Below are 17,574 nucleotides of genomic sequence, written 5' to 3' on the forward strand. Positions count from 1 at the left end.
GAAATGAGAGAGAGAGAGAGCGAGGGTGAGAGGAACCATGCGTCTCCATCGTGGTCGGGGAGAATTTGTAGTTTAAAGGACGGAGAAGAAAGCATCACGTGGGAACCGAAGAAAGTAACAGAGCGGGAGATCGGTACGGTGTGTGAGAGAAAGAGAGCGAGACACCGCGCGAGAGGCCGATTGTAAAGTTGGCAGCGGCACGACACCAACACAGCCACGACACGCACATGAACGTGAGTTGAAAAGTTACCGGAAGTGTCTCGCGTTGGTCGAGCTGCCCTTTGGGAGAGATGCCCGTGAACACGGAACCAAAACTAGTTCCAGAGCCACTGGTCCGTGGTTCCGATGTGTTTAGTCGCCCCCGGATTACCATTTCGGTGTTTTGATTACAAAACCAGTTCTGCGCGTTACAGCGCCACGCGGCACCATCGTTCGTAAAATTCGCGCCCGGTACTCGGAATACAATCGTAATGTTTCAATCCGTCGAGCACGTACTTTTACGATAGTACAGCGGACATTATTCTGTCGTGGCCGTTGTGTGTGGGTGTGCGCGAGACTCGGGCGCTCTCTCGATCCTTTTGTTGTTCGCTCGCTGCGCTCTCGTTCGGTCCGCGGCGAAAATCCAGCCACCGTGAACGGCAGCTCCGGACTCAGTTCGCATTAAGCCGTCGGGGCTCGCGGGGAGATCGCAAAGTACTCGGTCCGGGACTCGGTCTGGCGTCTCGTGCTGGTTGTACCGCGCACCGTCCACCATCCGTGGTCCGCGCGTCGGGAGTGGTGGGGTCTCCGCTCTGGAGACTCCGGTGTGTCTGGGCTTCTGCCGACAAGCGGGTGGCCTCCCGTAACACAGACTCGCCCGTGGGTTGCCAGCGAGCCCTGCCCTTTCGTGACGTGTCAAAGTGAACAGCAAAAACCACCAAAAACACCAACAACAAGCGGTCTGCTGGTCTCGTTGTGGCAGTAACACAAAGCAAAGGTAATCCAACCGTGTGCCTATGTGATGTCCGTTCCGGACAATGTGTCTGGGCCAAATGGTTTCGTGTGTTCGGTGAAAAGCAAGTGCATGAAAACCGAGCCGCAATCGGGCAGAGAAAAGTGTGACGCCGGGAGTCTGTCCATGTCCGTGCGGGGCAGTGCCACCACAAAGAAGCCGACCGGACGGCTCGTCCAATTTTCCGTTCTTCGTTCGCTCAACAAGCGGCTCGCTGAACCGGATGGCTTCAACAGGATTGTACTGTTCGGTGGCCCACTAGAAGTCCGGGCCTTTTCCTTCTCTTCGAACCTTCCTAAGCCTTGCAGGCTGTTGTGCGCTTATCGCGAACTGACGGACGGCTCGAATTTCCACTCCAACAGTGTGGCCAGCCGTCGCCCGTTTTCAGCCCATCAGCCAGCCAGCCAGACCGCAGCGCGAGGAGCCGTCTCGACGAATCGGTAATCGATTTTTGCTCTACCACTCGGCAGCACCTGGAACATGGCTACCGTTGCGGGAAGGCAGGCTGGCTGTTTGGCTGGCAGGCTGGTTGGCTGGTACTCTACGGCTAATTCACGACAGCCCCAGAACGCTCTTTTTTCAATCAATTTTCGCTCTCGCTTCACCGTTCCGGGAAACGGTAGCATTACTGGTTCCCTGTCTCTCTCTGTCTATGTTTTTCTCTTCCTTCTAGTAGTATTCTCGCACTCTCTCCAACTGGGTCTCTTGGGCCGGGATATTGGCCACACCAGAACCGTTCCACTGCCGAGACCACCCTCTGCTGGGCTGGGTGAAATCAGGCATGATATGTTGTTACCGTGTATGTAGGCACCGGACGCCAAGAACGGAAGGCCACGCTGGAGGTTGCCCCGTTTCCCATTAACCTAACCACTTCGGCCGCCAGGTCCGCACTCTCGCCTGAATCACTCACCGGAATTCGTTGGCCCCCTGGTTTAGGTGGCTGGATCATGGAGCATCGTCATGGAGGTGCCTGGTGCCTCGTACCGAATCAGTGGAATATTCCAACCCCGGAGAGAAAGAGAGCACTAGAAAGATAGGCGGAGCGGACGAATGGTACGCCGACGTCGTGGACGTGATTGTTTGCAAATTTCTTCGGCGCGCCACCTATCCGGGACTCGCCACCGCCGTGGTATGCGTCAACAAGTTTAAACGCACAGCACGGCTTGTAACACGCTTCTTACGCGACGACTCCGGGAGGGATGAATTCCGGCCGGGCACGGGCTTCTTCGGGTAGAGCCAGCCCGCACGCAGTTATGCAACGTTTAATCGTGATCCGATTTCTTTCTCGTCTCGCGGTGCTTGTTTTCTAATGCAATTACCAAGCACTTGGCGGCAGCTTGGGGCGCCCTGAAAATGGCGTTTATTTCGTGGAAGTCGGCGCGCGAGATGCCCCACGAAAATGGCTTTTCGGAAAGGACCACCGATGGAAAAGCGATCGAAACGACAAAAAGAATCACCGGCTCAGCATCGACTGTCTGGAACGCTCTGACGCAAATGGCCGCACACCGCGCCAGAATTATCGTCCTGATCCGGTGCTCCACATTCTTTCTGCACTGCTCTCTCTTTCTCTCTCTCTCTTTGTCGCTCGACACACTCCGCTGCTGCATCGATCGAGTGATGTGATTGCGCTTACGGTGGACGCACGGCGACCACAGGACCCCACCGCTCCACACTTTACGAGCCCGACGGTGATTCCGGTGTCGGGAGGATGATAATTTACCGGCGATTTCATGCGACCGGCAACGAAACGTTCGGACGTCGACAGCGGCCATACGGATGGTCCGTGATCCGAGACGAAGAAAAAAAAGGAAAACATTACGGTGTACGAGCGTTCTGCCACAAGTCATGCGGTGTCCATACTCACCTACTGCGGGAGCTAAAAATGTGCGAATTTGACTGACCGAGAAAGGGGGCCAATCCAAGCTTCATGTTAACATAACCCAAAACCAACTACACCATGAATGTGTAATGTGACGCTGTCAATGGAGAGGGTAAAGCGCAGCTTGCTAAGAAATGTCTAAATGGAATGAAACTTTGAAATGTTCGCAATGCAAAGGAGGCCTTGAATGGAGCTGAAGAAAACATTCGAAAAACGCCCGTTACGGCACTTTTCAATCCACGTAGCACCATGAACCATGCCGGGTTGGGCCACGGTTTGTTGTCAGTTCCGTACGGCCTTTTTTCTCCACTGTCGATGTATGAAAGGTCGTCGAAAAAATTTGTCCTTTCCCGACACCACCCCCCGAGGCACGCCCCACGATAGAAATCCCATTTTGGGCCGTTCCGTATCCCCGCGCTCACCTCCCCTCGCCCACTGTATGCTTTCGGATCAATTTCCAATTTTCCCATCTCCGACTCCGACCGACCGGCTCTTTGATTGATCACTTTTGGCACCTTCTGGGGATCGGAGCCCCGCGGCTTGTCAATTGCGCCACACACGTGGGTGACGCGCGCGGCCAGTTTTGGGGCTATTTTCGGCCGCCCAACGGAAAGGGCACCCACACATACGCCCGCGCCAATTCCGCTTCCGGGCCAGACATCGGTGTGTGTTTTGTGCCCCTTGCCCCCTTGCTCGGCTCGTCCCGAGTGCTCTTGACACTCGTAATCGCTTCATCGCCGCACCATGCTTGCTGCCGCCCGTAACCTTTTCTCTCCCTCCCTCTCTCTCTCGCATGATTCGAGGAAGATCTTCGCTCTTTTTGCGCGCGCGGAGTCATTTAATCTATGCTTTGTTTACGCCGCTCCGACCGCGATGCCAACCGCAGAACACATCCGCGGTCTCCGTCCGACCCCGATGTCCACATTTCGGTGCCCCCGAACCACATAGCCCACCCGCCCTCCTGCCGGGTCTACCGTTTAAACTGTGGTGTCTGAGTGTGTGTTAGTGTGTGCGGGGGTTTGTGCGGCCAAAACGGATGCCGGGGGGATGCGCAGCGCGGCGCGGCCCAGCCCGTGACGCAGAGTGTGGCGAATGCTAAAATCGTTTACCTACGTCAATGGTGAAACGGTGACTGGCGACGTACGCGAAGTGCGCAAACGAAGTGCAGGGTGCGGGGTGGGCACCGGCACGCGGTCACATACACAGCGCGTGCACAACGCGGCCCGCTCCGCCGGTGACGTGTGCTCTCTCTCGCTCTCTCTCTCACTCTCGCGTGCGCGCTTGCGGAAGTACCCGGTGCATGTGTACATGGCGTGTGCGGCGCGCGCGGCGTAGGACGCGCGCGTTACTTGCGTATGAACCGCTCGCAAGAAGCAGTCCAGCTTCGACGCCGGCCCCAAACAAACCGAGAGAGAGCGTCAGTCCCTGACATTGCCGGTGCAAGGTGTGTGCGAGAAGTGCGCGGTGATCATCAGAATCCGGGGAGTTCGGTGTGGTGGAGCGAAGTGGCCCCCCCCGCCGGGCAGTGGTGTAAAGGGTCACCCCAGTGCGCGTCATCCATGCGGTGCGCCGACCCAAAGCAGCGAATGGAAAATGTGTCACCAAACAATAGAGGGTGAGGGCACCCCCCACAGAATGGTCCAAATTAAGAATGGATTTATTTTTGGCACCCACTTTTTGGGGTTCCATTTTTGGCGCCGTTCATTATCTGCTATCGCCCGGGGGGTGGGTGGGTGTGGGCGCCGCTGACATGACTGCATACAGGTGCCCCCGATGATGATGATGCGGGCTATCGCTCCGGGTGGGCTGGGTCAGACTCGTCCCGCGTCCGCGGCGTAATCGATATTTGATCTTTGGCTCACGCGCGCACAACCGCCGCGTGCCGCGTAACCGAAGGATCGCCGGTGGACTAGCTGCTTCGCCACGCTCGTCCCGTATCAGTTGCGGGCGAGGAGCTCCGGCAGCACCGCGCTGAACTACTTGACGCAAATGAATCGCAGACAGCTCACGCTGGATCGTGATGTTCTTTTTTTTCTGTTGGCCCGCCTCAGCAGCAGCATCACCCGCGGGGGTTGGCTCAAAATGTTGCGAACCCCCGCCTTGGTGTGAATTGTGTGCCCGCGTCAGACAGCGACCGTGTTAACGTAAACATCGGTCCACTTTTTTTGCGTGTGGGCACTGTGCTGCTTTTTGAACCCCCGGTTTGCTACCGTTTGGCTGTTAAATCAATGAAAATATGTGTAGGTACAGTGTTGTGAGTTATTCGGCCGAATGAGCTGTTCGCAGGTTCAGCATGGTGGGAAGTTAGTAACTAAAGAAATTCAAATTCTCCATCCAGTATTTGTTAAAACGAGCAGACCCGTATTAAACATAACTTACTAGTTGTGCAATCAAGTCGATGCACTCGATGGTCCAGGGTTGGAATTAAAGATGTACAGAAGAAACACGAGTAACGTCTTGAACGTAGTAAATGGCCTTTGCAATAATCATGTGAACCGAGGTTACAGCCCGCAGCACTTATCGCGTAGTAACGAGAGGACTGGCGAAAATTCAGTACGAGATACGTGAGCAGCCGTACAATTTGGAGTCATTGAGGTACTAGACTACACCGGCTGCCGATTAATCTTTACTCGTGTAAGACCAAGCTTGAAGTGAAATTCGGTCGACAGTCGAGAAACAAAATAGTGCGAATCCATTATGAATCCCACGAACGTGATGAAAGATTTGGGCCCATTTACTTAATTTGATTTTAACATAGGTGCATTATAGGTGCAGATCTTCCTCGAACGACAATGTTCGCCTTTCCAAAAATCACCTCTTTGGACGGAACGAAGTCAGGGGGGCACGGTATTAGCAGTATTCGAAGAATTGGAAGAATTGATTTATTTTTCAAGAGAATTCAAGAGCCATTTATTCCAAAAATTAAATTGAAACCGATGCTCCAGTGGGGCATTGTTGCTTTATTCGAGCTGATGTCTAAAACTTTATCTTACCAGCAATAATCTAGTCATCTTAGAGGTGCTCGACTAGAGAAGAATCGGTTTTACAGAACGGCAAGGAGCAGTAGAATTTTAAGCTTCTACAATTGCCGATTTTGTTTTTTAAGGATTTTTTGGATCTTTATTATACATAAATGCTTGGTTACATGAGGGTACAGACATATTCCACATTGGGATTGCAGCTATTTAATATTTCTAAGGTATCAAAATGATTGAAATGAAAATATTCTATTTAAATGAAATGAAAATATTCTATTTTCTTCTATTTAAATTACATGTTATGCCACGTGGCGTTGAGTCATTACAAATGCCGATTAATATTCGATAAACACACACGGTTACACTTTTTTTTCGAGACATTCCAGTTTTTCTCAAATTAAATTGAAAAACCAAAACACGATCCACCAAACTTATGGGTTGTGCTACCTAACCGCGAACAACGAAGAACAATCTAGTAACCATAGCGACATTCGATTAGCAGTCAGTTTGCCTCAAAGATTAAAACTTCTCCACTAAACCGCGCACCTGAACATTCATCTAGCTAGCTTCGAAAAATCGATTCCCCAAAGTTGCTCACAAGTGTTAAAATCGAACTCACGCCACTCAACCCGTGGCGCGACGAGGGCAACCGTCTGGGCGAAAAGTAAAGTCCCATCAGGTGCGAATCAGCCCCTGACCACACTGTAAAGCACCGTTTGCCTCGATAATTGCAAAACACCGCACGACGGTCGCAAGCCAATCCAGACGTTGTGTACTTACGCGGGACTACGCACGCCCCGTAACTGTTTGTACGGGGCGCGGGCGCGGTTCCCTGCCGGTGCCGGAGTGGGCCGTGGCCCTCCAACATGCCCACTGCTATTTTGGCCACCGTTATTGACTACTTTTCCATTCGCCTCACTCTCACCGATAAGATAAGCGGCTACAACAGCGGCTAACGTAGCGCGTGAAAGTCTGGCACACGAAGGCTCACGGCCGACGGCCGGGGTGTCTACAGCGAGATACTGCGCTGCACGATGATGACCCCCTCGGCCGGCAAACATCTCTTAAGCGCCAGACAGTTAGTGCCGGTGGCTGTCAGGGCAGCCCGAAGAGTCTCGGTACTTGTCGCGCCATTGGACGTTTGACATAATATCTGCGGGATGTTGATAAAAAAGCAGGTGATAACCACAAGATCCCGCGCGGCGACACAGTGACTCCCAAGGCCATCTTTAAGTTTGTCTCCCCGGCACCACCGATCGATCAATGTTTACTCACATTTTGGTTTTGCATTTTTTATCTCCCCGCACAGTCTAGAATGACCGGACTTGGTGCCGCATCAGTGGTGGCTAGCTCTTGAGCAACCGGTTTGTGGAATACCGCGTCGGCAACAAGAACTGGAACCGGACCTAAACTTTTGTCAATTTTCGTCAAACACGCTCCTCGCGAGCGAGTGAGTCAATAAAAGGGACCGTAGCCCGTAGACCGGGGCGTACCTCATACTCCGGACCGGACTTTTCGCCCCTCGATGGGAGAATATGGCACACTGGCCTCGAACAGCGTCACCGGCAACAGCAGCAGCAGCAGCACCACCACCACCAGCAACCGCAACAGCACGTCCTCGCCCACGTCAATTCTGATGCCGATGGCTATGTCGGTGGCAGCAGCAGCAGCACCTTGCAGCACGGTTCCAGCGATGTCGGTAACTGCCACAGTTAAGCCAACCTTGTCCTCTTCATCCGCGCCCGGAGCGCCCCCAGCATCGTCCTCCGTGTCTCCAGCGGCGGTTTCCGCCGGCAGCAACGTGTCGTGCGGCCACATCCTAGCCTCGGCGTCCTCGTCGTCCGTCGAATCTGACAGCTACCATCACAGTTTCTACCACAGCAAGGCCAGTGGCGGCGGCTCCGGTGGACCGACTGGCGCCAGTGCTTTACCCACCGCCCATCACAACGGAAAGGGGGGCGGCCGGTCAGTGGCGGCAGCAGCCATGGTGGGACACGATACACGCCCGTCGGTCGTCAGCAATGGATCCTCGGTGTCCGGTGGCAGCGGCAACGGTTCCACCGGCGGCACGGCCGGTGGCGGCGGCAGCAGCAGTACGCGCGTCAAGTGTAAGGACCCGATACGCGTTGGTTTCTATGAAATCGAGAAAACGATCGGCAAGGGCAACTTTGCCGTGGTTAAGCTGGCACGTCATCGAATTACGAAAAATGAGGTAAGTAGTCTCGACCGGCCCAATTGGCCATGCGAGAGCACAGCGATGGCTTCTCTTGCCCGGCGACACCGAAGAAAGTGAGTGAAAGTTTCCCCCGCGACGTTCGCTCCTTGAGTGCAGACTTTTCCGAGACTAATTAAATGGCAAAGGTACTTGGGGATTCCAAGAAGCACCAAAGAAAGGAACATTAGAATGGCAACTCGACTAGGCGGCTTACGGCGAACGGTGTGCCCCAGATCCTGGAACCTGGGCGGGGGTTGGTTGGCTTGGGGCTTCTCTTCTCTCGGTCCCCGAAACGGTTGGAAACCCGAAAGGTCAGGGACCATAATTAAGGGGTAGCTATTTTGGGCTGAATTTGAAGCAGTAACGCCCTTACCCGGGGGCATGTCCTTGCGTGGCAGGCCGTCCAAACCGTCGATCCGGTCGGCTGTTGTAGCCCAAAATGCAACAGTGCCATTATTACCCGGAATGTAGCACTGTCAAGAGCCATGCTCCGCTCGATTCGACCAGAACTTGGGGAAATTCACTCGAAATCGTTCTCGGCACACTCTAATTTCACTTCGGTCCGCTCCGCTATCACTTCGCAGGTTGCCATTAAAATTATCGATAAGTCTCAGCTCGATCCGGGCAACTTGCAGAAGGTGTACCGCGAGGTCGAGATTATGAAACGCTTAGATCACCCGCATGTAATAAAACTCTACCAGGTACGTTGTTGGCGTCGGCCCGTGCGGCCGAGCGCTCGGAGTCTCGGAGCAATCGATATGCAGCTAAACCATTCCCCCGTTTTGCAGGTTATGGAGACGCAGAGCATGATCTACATAGTCTCGGAATATGCTAGTCAAGGAGAAATTTTCGGTAAGTTCTGGCACGTAGCAGGGCCGCGGGAAATCGGCGATCAATAATGTCTGGCACAAACTGGATTTAATGGCAACATGTGCCACCACCGGCAGGGTCCAAAACTGTTAAAACCGTAATATATTCATTAATTCGAGCTCGAAATGCAGATCCGCGCGCATAAAGCGCTGCCGGGCAAGTTTTTGGACCTCTAGGTATTATACAGTTACATTTCCATTCGTAATATCCCAATGTGTCTGGCCGGGCCGCGTATCGATTGAGGCCAGACGACAAGGTGGCCAGGGATGCCCGTCAAAATCCGTCGGTTCCGAGTGCATTTTGAGGTTAATTGTCTCACCCCGGTTCTTCGGGTTGCTCGTTTCAGATTATATTGCAAAGTACGGGCGACTTAACGAGCGTGCCGCTAGGAATAAGTTTTGGCAGATCCTTTCCGCCGTAGAATATTGTCACAATAAGGGAATAGTACACAGAGATCTTAAGGTAAGCACTCCGTGGCACCATCGAGACCGCTCGTCGTCGTATTGTTTCCTAATCCCACTCCCGATGCTCGTTAGGCTGAGAATTTACTGTTGGATTCTAAGATGGACATCAAAATAGCTGACTTTGGGTTTTCGAACTTCTACAAGAAGGGCGAACTGTTGGCCACCTGGTGCGGTTCCCCGCCGTACGCTGCGCCGGAAGTGTTCGAAGGGAAACGCTATACCGGACCAGAGATCGACATTTGGGTAGGTGAATCGGGTGCACTGGCTGGCTGGCTGGGCTTGTAGCTGTAACGTTCCAATCTGTGTCTCCCACCGTCTAGTCGCTGGGTGTGGTGCTGTACGTGCTGGTCTGTGGAGCGCTTCCATTCGATGGTTCTACCCTGCAGTCGCTCCGGGACCGTGTGCTGTCGGGGCGTTTCAGGATTCCATTTTTCATGAGCTCAGGTAGGTAGGCAGGCATGGGTGTGGTGTGAGTGATCCGAGACGGAGAGGTTAACCGGTTACGATAATTCGATTGCAGACTGCGAGTCACTCATCCGGAAGATGCTGGTGCTCGATCCTTCGCGAAGGTTTTCGATCGATCAAATCAAGCGGCACCGCTGGATGATGGTGGAGCTGATGGATTCCCCGAAGATCAGCAGTATCGTGATCAATGGGAACACGAGCGACGTCAGTGCGCTAGAGACGGAACCGAACGAACAAATACTGAAGATCATGCAGAACTTGGGCATCGACATTCTCAAGACGCGGGAAAGCTTGAAGGTACGCTCGGGTTTCGTGCGGTTAGCTACCCGCAATGCCAGACTCTAATCCGCTTGATTTGTTCCTTTGCAGCTCCACAGCTACGATCACTACACGGCATTTTATCTACTGCTACTGGAAAGACTGAAGAGCCGCTCGGTTTCGCACGACGGTGCCAGTGCCGGTTGTGTGGTTCCGGCTGCCGGTGTAAAATCGCCCGGAATGCTCGAATCCCAACGCCGACGGCCCAGCAACGTTGCCGAGCAGGCGATGCGGAAGTTGGCCATCAGCTCGCAGCACAAGTATGGACAGCTAGCCTCGTCTCCGAGTTCCAATCAGTTCCGTAATTCCGGTTTTCCCTTTTGCCCATTCCACTTCTTCTCCGTAGAGCTGATCAGTCAAGTTCACCGAAGCATCAGCAAATATCGCCCGCTCTGCACGCGGGTCTGACCAACCAAAGTTCCGAGGCGTTGCACGGTCTGCTGACCGGTGGCTCAAGTGCACCGCCGGTCGCCCTGCCCACCATCGCGCCCGGCGTGATCATGCTGCGGGATACAAGCATCCGGGAGCAGCAGCCGGTCCTCAAGGACAGCTCGTATTTCCGGGGCGTTTCGTACACGTCCAGTTCGGGGTTCGCGGACGCTTCGCTCTACCAGCTGGCCGCGCTCCGTGAGCGGGACTGTAGCTCAACCTACCTGACCGGAACCGGCGGGACCGGGCTGCTACCCCCGACACTCTCCTCGAGTGTGGCCGGTGGTCGCGACACTGGCGCGATCGTACTGCGCGAGTCGGGCATCCTTTCGAACCGCATCTCCTCGACGCGGCTCCTGTCGAGCAACATTGACAAGCGCATCCTGCAGCAAAGCACCGAAGACTGCCGACGGTTGCTGCAGCAGGTGAGTCTACCAACGCTTTAAGGTGCCAGGACTTGCCGACCGTGCCGTGTGTGATCGGGGCGGGTGACCGTCGAGTGCCATTGATTGTGAAACTTCCACGAGCATCTAGGTCAGGGTTTAGGGTTTAGTGTTACGCCACGCACATTGTACCGTAGGTCAATTACACGCGTTTCTTTGTTTCATCAATCACCGAGGCCGAGCAGGAAGGAAATTTGCAATAAATCTTCATGGCACAATGTATACTTTCAACCCCTTTCTTATGAGTTCAAACACACTAACCCGGTTCGGTGGCGCAAGTCACGTGCATGCCCTCGACTAACCCCGAGTTGTCGGTTCAGCGTCAGGATAGTTTCACTTTTTGGTGTACGTTCACTCCGGCGCTTTACCGGCCGGAGAAGAATGTTTGTAACGCTGTCTAAGGATTCGTTTTTGTTATCTCCTCCGTTCCGTCCGTCAGGCTCGCCCTGTGTCGATGAGTGAGTCGAATCGGTACGCGAAACCACCGAGCCACTCGCCAGTGAACAGCGATCTCCACCAGCCGTCCCAAGGGGTGCAATCGGTGGTGTCGTCGGCACCAACGCCACCACCACCACCGGCTCCCCCGCAGTCGCAGCGTTACTCAGACCCACTGAACGGGTTCAGCAAGGAGTACCTATCAACCGCTGTATCGGGCGCGCCATCGAGCGAAACCCCATCGATCAGCGTGCCACCGTTCAAGGACTACATCAACAACATTCAAACCTACTCGTACCTTCAGCACTACGAGCCGGGGTTATCGGTGACGAGCGTGGGCCACCCGGCACCTTCAGCCACGTCCATCACGGCACAGTACAGCTCCAGCACCGACGAAGGCTGTGAGACGGATCTGGGAGGTAGGATCTGGGCTGCCTGTATGGCTTGAACTCATACTGACGGCTTTGCCGGTTTTGCAGACGAGGACGTGCAGCACTCGATCGACAAGTCCATCCAGCGGCTCAACTCGTTCGCCAGCTCCAGCTCGTCCAGTGGCGTCGTGACCAACATCCACCCGAAGAGCCTGAGCCAAAACCTGAGCTGCGATTCGTCGCGCAGCAATTTTTCGACCTTCGAAAGCCTGGATCTCAACCTGTCGGACTGCGCGGAACTGGCCGGCAGTCTGCCGTCGTGCACGGCTACCACCGAGGCGTACGAGAGTGCCGCAAAAGATGAAGGTAGTACGGGGTCCTGCACCCCTATTGCCGCTGGACCTTCTGCTAATGGACATCTTCTTTTTAGCTACGTTTCGTGCGGTCACGAGCTCGGTGTGCATCAACCAGCAGCAGTGTGTGTACGCCATGTCGGACAAGGTGGCCAGCTCGTTTTTGAGGGCGAACACCGTCTACCAGGATGTGCACAACGGTGACCATCGCAGTATTACTCGCTCGCCCGTGGATTTTCGGTAAGTGAACGGACGAACGGACGCCACGTGGCACGAATACTTAATGGCTTGTCTATCGTCTGTGGTGCCGCAGTGAAGGACGCCGTGCCAGCGATGGTCTGGTGACGCAGGGGTTGATAAATGCGGCCGACAATCCTCTCAACTCGCCGGTGGCCTTCAACAGCCAGCGCTTGAACGAGACGTGCAAAGCGAAGGGGGTGCTCGAGTTGCACCTGCTGCAGAAGGAGGCGGCCCAGCTGAAGGTGAAGTACCAGGCGAACGTGCCGCAGGACGAGATCAATGTGCGCCAGATGCAGCACAGCCAGTTCCGGGTGAACCCGCTCGAGAGTCTCATTCTCAAGCCGCTGTCGTCGCACGGTAGCGGCTGTCTGGAGCAGTCCAACGGCTCCGGCGGTGGTGGCTACTACAACAAGGTGGCCGACTACGTGGGCCTCCCGCTGGGCGTTAAGGCAGCGGCGGTGGCAGCAGCGGCAGCAGCAGCGGCCGCATCAGCTGGCGGCGCCGAGGCAGGCAAGCTCGATCCGGAGCAGCTACTGCTGCGGGCGGGCGTCGTGACCCGCTCGGATCAGCTGGCGGCGGCTGCGGTTGCTGTTGCCGCTGCCCAGCAGCAACAGCAGCTACAGCAGAAACCTCCGCTACAGCAGCAGCTGATGCAGCACCGGTTGCTGCAGCAGAAGCGGCAGATCCTGCAGAAGCAGGGCGCCATGGAGACCGGCCTGAGCCGCCGGCAAATGCTGCGCCAGCACAGCTACAAGATCGCACAGCAAACGCAAATCCTGCCGCCGCTACCGTACGGCGAGACGGACGCGGACGGCTACCCGACCCTGCAGCCCGTCCGCGAAACGGCCATCCTTGAAACGGAACCGTCGCCGGGCCATTACAATCACCTGCATCAGGATCCGCTCGAGCTGTACGCCCAGCTGCACACGCATCAACAGTTGCACCATCATCATCATCATCACCATCATCATCAGCAGCAGCAACAGCAGCCCGGTGTGAGCACCTCTTCCGATCGGACCCTCTGCTCGTGGAGCGCCCTGCCCAGCTCGATGAAGACGTGCCAGATCAGCGAGGGAGCGACTCCGTCGACCGACAGCCCCTGGAACGTGGCCGCACTCTACCACCAGGTACATACGACAGAGAAGTAGAGACAGACACGCGCGCTAGTGACGCCGCTGCCACCATCCGTGTGTCCGCGCTACCGCAACCATCATCCATCCATCCATCGCTTGTGTCCGTGGCCTGGTGCGTGGTGGCGTCTCCGGACACGTGCTCTCACTTCCATCCGCCGCCGCATGCATTTGCTTCAAGCTTCGAGCTGCGTAACGCCCAACGGAGCGTAGTATAGAAGGGGCCGTTCTGCCGTTCCTTGCCGACCAGATTGTAGTGGCCACGCCCGTGTACTAATTCCGATGCCTTTATGTTGTAACTAATGGTTTGGTCTCGTTTGAGGCGCTGTTTGTGTCTAGTGGTTGTCACCGAGTAGCACCATACGTACCGCAGTTTTTTACGCTCATTCATTCGTAAGTTGTCTGTAGAACCAGCTCTGTAGAGGGGACGAGTCGGACTCCACTAAGAGAATCGTTTGGCATCGCTGGGATTCAACTTTGTACGTTCGAGAGTAGTAGAGTAGAGGGGCCCGTGGGGCCAACTAGTATCAGTCACCTGTAAGCCACCAGATTCTGTAGTTTATACCAAGCGCGGAGAGCGGAGCGAGCGTTTGTTTGACTCCTTTACTAGACTTGGCCGATTTCTACTCCTAGTTGTAGTAGTTGACCAGATTCGGTTAGTTTTCTGTTGTGTTTGATCGTTTTCATTTTCATACCAATAGTTCATTTTGCTAGTTTCGTTTATGTGTTATATTTGTATTATGTTGTGTTGTGTTGTTAGAACAAGAACCGATCGTCGCGATCGTTTTGGTTTGCCTTCTTTTCGCGGTTGTTGTGCATTTTTGTTTCGTTTGCGCTAGTTAGCGATTGCCTAGCTCGTTCCATACGTGAATCCGCTTTTGGTGTGTTTTCGTTCGAATCAAAACAAGAACTCGGCATCTGCATCTCATACTCGCTTAGCCGCCTAGCGTAGCTCGTAAGAGGCCGTCCTTTGCGAAGCATATCGTGAGAATGATCATATCTCGCTCCACAGAACCTGCAGCCCGGTCCCTCGCTGTATCCGTCGCAGCACTGGATACCGTCGCACTCGGCGTCGATCCCTCACTCGATGCAGCTCCCGCTGAGCGAGAGCCCCATTCCGGAGCTGGCCGAGCAAATGGAGTCTATTTGAGAGGGGGATGAGCACTTCGAGCCGGGTGTCGTGATCCGGACGGAAGCCAGAGCCGAATGAGTTAGTCCGTTGGGAACAATCAGGGCGCGACCGAGCGATCATATAGGTGCGTTATAGAAGCAAAACCGTAGTTAAAATGGCGGTATAGCGAACGAATGGTTTTGTACGTTACGTCTACGTTGCAGTTCCGCCACGGGGCACCGAAAACATAGAGCAATACGATAACGGTTATCTTGATTCGTCCCGCAACGGCAGTGACAGTGCGGACCCGTGTGTCCGAGAGGTTGTTCGTGTAAAAGCTACATTACGCGCACTCCGTACAACGAGCTAACTTTATACTAAAGGTGGGGCCTAGTGTACTGAAGTAAGTCAAAGAGACTGGTCCAGGTCAATTTAGGGGTAGCCTGTGTAATGTGACTGTATTTCCGTACGATAACTTACGAACTCGCAACGTAACGTCAATCACCGCCAGAAGGAGCCGACCGACCGAGGGGTAAGCCTCCGTTTCGCAACATTACGAATTACGCCATTAAGTGTGTTGAAAGCCGCCGGAAGGATCGTCTACCGGGGGAAAGGCACTTGGGAATTTGTCGTATGCAGCAGTGCCATGTTTACTAGTCTCCACTACAGTTTTTTTCAATGACGCAACACTAATATTGATCGAGTAGAGAGTATCGAGAGTAGAAGTAAAACCGATAAACCGAAATAGCACGGAATTAAGTTATTGAAGCAAATCCGCGGCACGGCAAAAAGCAATCAACGCTTGTGTTCATCACCAACAAACATCGGAGTCAAATTAAATAATCCAAACAACTGTTACACGATAAACGTGGGCGCTGGTGGCCGGCTATAGGGATTGGGCAACACTACAGAGTGCAACAGCAACGGTCACGCATTCTTGCAGCTTGTTTTGCCACTTGTAGAAGTCACAGTTACGATTGAACGAGTCGCAGACTTTTGGCTCTCAATCTACACTAAAGTAGGACTGCGCGCGAGGGTCTCATTGGTTTGCTTGTTAGCGGAGTGAAAAGTATTGTACCTTAGAGCAGGTTGTAATAAGTTATTTGAATAATTATGTTCGATTTTATATGATTTTTATGAGTTTTATTCTGTCTAATAATAGTGTTGTTGAACTAACTTATAACACATTTACTTACGATACGTGCGGCTGATCTAGTTTCCTAGCAACACAGCATCAGCAACAAAGTAATCGATTAAAGGTTTTCGGGCGTAAGTTTGTTCACAGTAGGCCTAGTGGCGGGATTGCGCCGCAACACTAATTCCAATTGCGACGTCGGCGAGCCGAAAAGGGACGGGAAAAGGTGGGATGCTTTCGGTAACTTTCAGCTAAGTGGCTAAAGCTCCAATGAATGCCTTTAGAAGCTGTACACAATTCCATACTACCGACCGTAGCAAGGTAACGAACCAACTGCCAAGCAAATAGCATAAAACCTAACGGTTACAACCGGCTCTGGACGGAACGGGAGCAGTTCATGTTGTCGCGGCCGTTTGGGCTGCGCTTCTAAATTCGTGAAACTAGAACATCGACTTCAAAGAGTGTAGCAACTTTTTTCTAACATCGAACAACACGTTTACCACTATACGGTAAGCCAGGTCGGATTCGTTTGCTGCAGTAGAACCAGCGCGGGAAAGGTGTAGTTTAAACAGGGGACAAAGACAAACATAATATCCAACAATATGGAGTAGCGACCATGTAAAAAAAGGCACCACGTGGAGAGCGAATAGATGCGAAAGAAAAAACGCTTTCAATCGCTACAGGCACTGACGGAGCATAGTGAAGTTGAGAAACACGCCAATTTATAACTCTAGTCATATCAGTCGTACACCTGCACATTTACATTAGACAAGCGTGGAAAATCACACATACACCCAAAAACAGACTTTACTATCCGTAGAACATATTCAGAAGCCAGAGGTCGGGGCCACAGGGCAGGGCAGGAAGATTGATTTCACCGTCATAGTTCGATAGAATGAGTTCGTCCGTACTAGTCATACGCTAAGTAGAACAAGAAAGAACCATTTCAACAGCGCTGGATCACGCAATCGCAACAGACACGTAAAAATAATTAGTATAAATTTGGAACAAATTAAAGTATTGTCGCGGAAAGTGCGCCACAGGGCACCCTCTAGCATCTAGAGCAGAGTACAGGCGCGAATCGAGGAAGATAACGAGAATCGGATCACTAAGAACGTTTGCAATGCAGACTGGCGTCGAGCGAAAGTAAACGAGGGAACGGCACACTTTGGAACGGATTGTTGGAAGAGTTGACGATGCAGCACGCAGCCAGTTCACTGTGCAGCCTGACCATGCGCCTCCATTCGGCGGCCCGTGAGGCACTTGGGCCCGTGGGGCACTTGGGCCCGTGTGCTGCCACCAACCAGCCAGTTGGGAAAGATTGGAACCGGTGAACGTTAGTGTGTTCTTTGTCGCGCAATAATAGGGGCTTTGGTCGATCGTAACATGGGTGTGCTGAGAAGAGATTGATTGTAATTGATGAACGAAAATGCGGAACCACGAGAGTGAGGATACATTTTGCCACATTTTGGAGAGGCCGCAAATCAGTGACCAGTGGGGCAGCCCTTTTATTGGCTACCACTCAGGGTACTGAGTTGTCGGTGGAGTTCAAGTTCTCTGCGTCCCGTTAACAAATTATTACATACCGCATAGCTAAAGCGAATTTAAGCTACAGGAATCGTTCGTGTCTAAGTAACTTTCTTTTCCCCAATTCAGTAGGCTTAGCGCACCACACTGCAGACAGTGGAAAACAATTGGAACCGCGGAGTGTGGCGCGCATTGTCGAATTAATTAGCATGTGGTGCGG

At 53.5% G+C, this 17,574-nt stretch overlaps 1 protein-coding gene across 1 annotated transcript; it reads left to right on the forward strand.

Annotated features, from left to right (window-relative positions):
- The first annotated feature begins 696 nt into the window (after window positions 1-696).
- On the forward strand, window positions 697-15,774 carry LOC131211141 (serine/threonine-protein kinase par-1). The gene is made up of 15 exons (XM_058204507.1): window positions 697-976; window positions 7,158-8,060; window positions 8,648-8,764; window positions 8,852-8,915; window positions 9,280-9,395; window positions 9,470-9,640; window positions 9,718-9,841; window positions 9,918-10,159; window positions 10,232-10,440; window positions 10,527-11,034; window positions 11,492-11,906; window positions 11,967-12,224; window positions 12,289-12,451; window positions 12,525-13,578; window positions 14,594-15,774. The coding sequence occupies exons 2-15, from the start codon at window positions 7,374-7,376 to the stop codon at window positions 14,729-14,731; spliced, it is 4,266 nt and encodes a 1,421-aa protein (XP_058060490.1). The 5' UTR covers window positions 697-976; window positions 7,158-7,373; the 3' UTR covers window positions 14,732-15,774.
- The last annotated feature ends 1,800 nt before the right edge of the window (window positions 15,775-17,574 follow it).

Source organism: Anopheles bellator, chromosome 2 (assembly GCF_943735745.2).
Source record: "Anopheles bellator chromosome 2, idAnoBellAS_SP24_06.2, whole genome shotgun sequence".
In the NCBI taxonomy this organism is placed as follows: Eukaryota; Metazoa; Arthropoda; class Insecta; order Diptera; family Culicidae; genus Anopheles; species Anopheles bellator.

Excerpts from the sequence above, each read along its gene's own strand:
- LOC131211141 (XM_058204507.1), top strand. The coding sequence starts at position 7,374 with ATGGGAGAATATGGCACACTGGCCTCGAACAGCGTCACCGGCAACAGC. Across the intron at positions 8,061-8,647 it reads ATCGAATTACGAAAAATGAG|GTTGCCATTAAAATTATCGA; the intron begins GTAAGTAGTCTC and ends ATCACTTCGCAG. Across the intron at positions 10,160-10,231 it reads AGACGCGGGAAAGCTTGAAG|CTCCACAGCTACGATCACTA; the intron begins GTACGCTCGGGT and ends GTTCCTTTGCAG.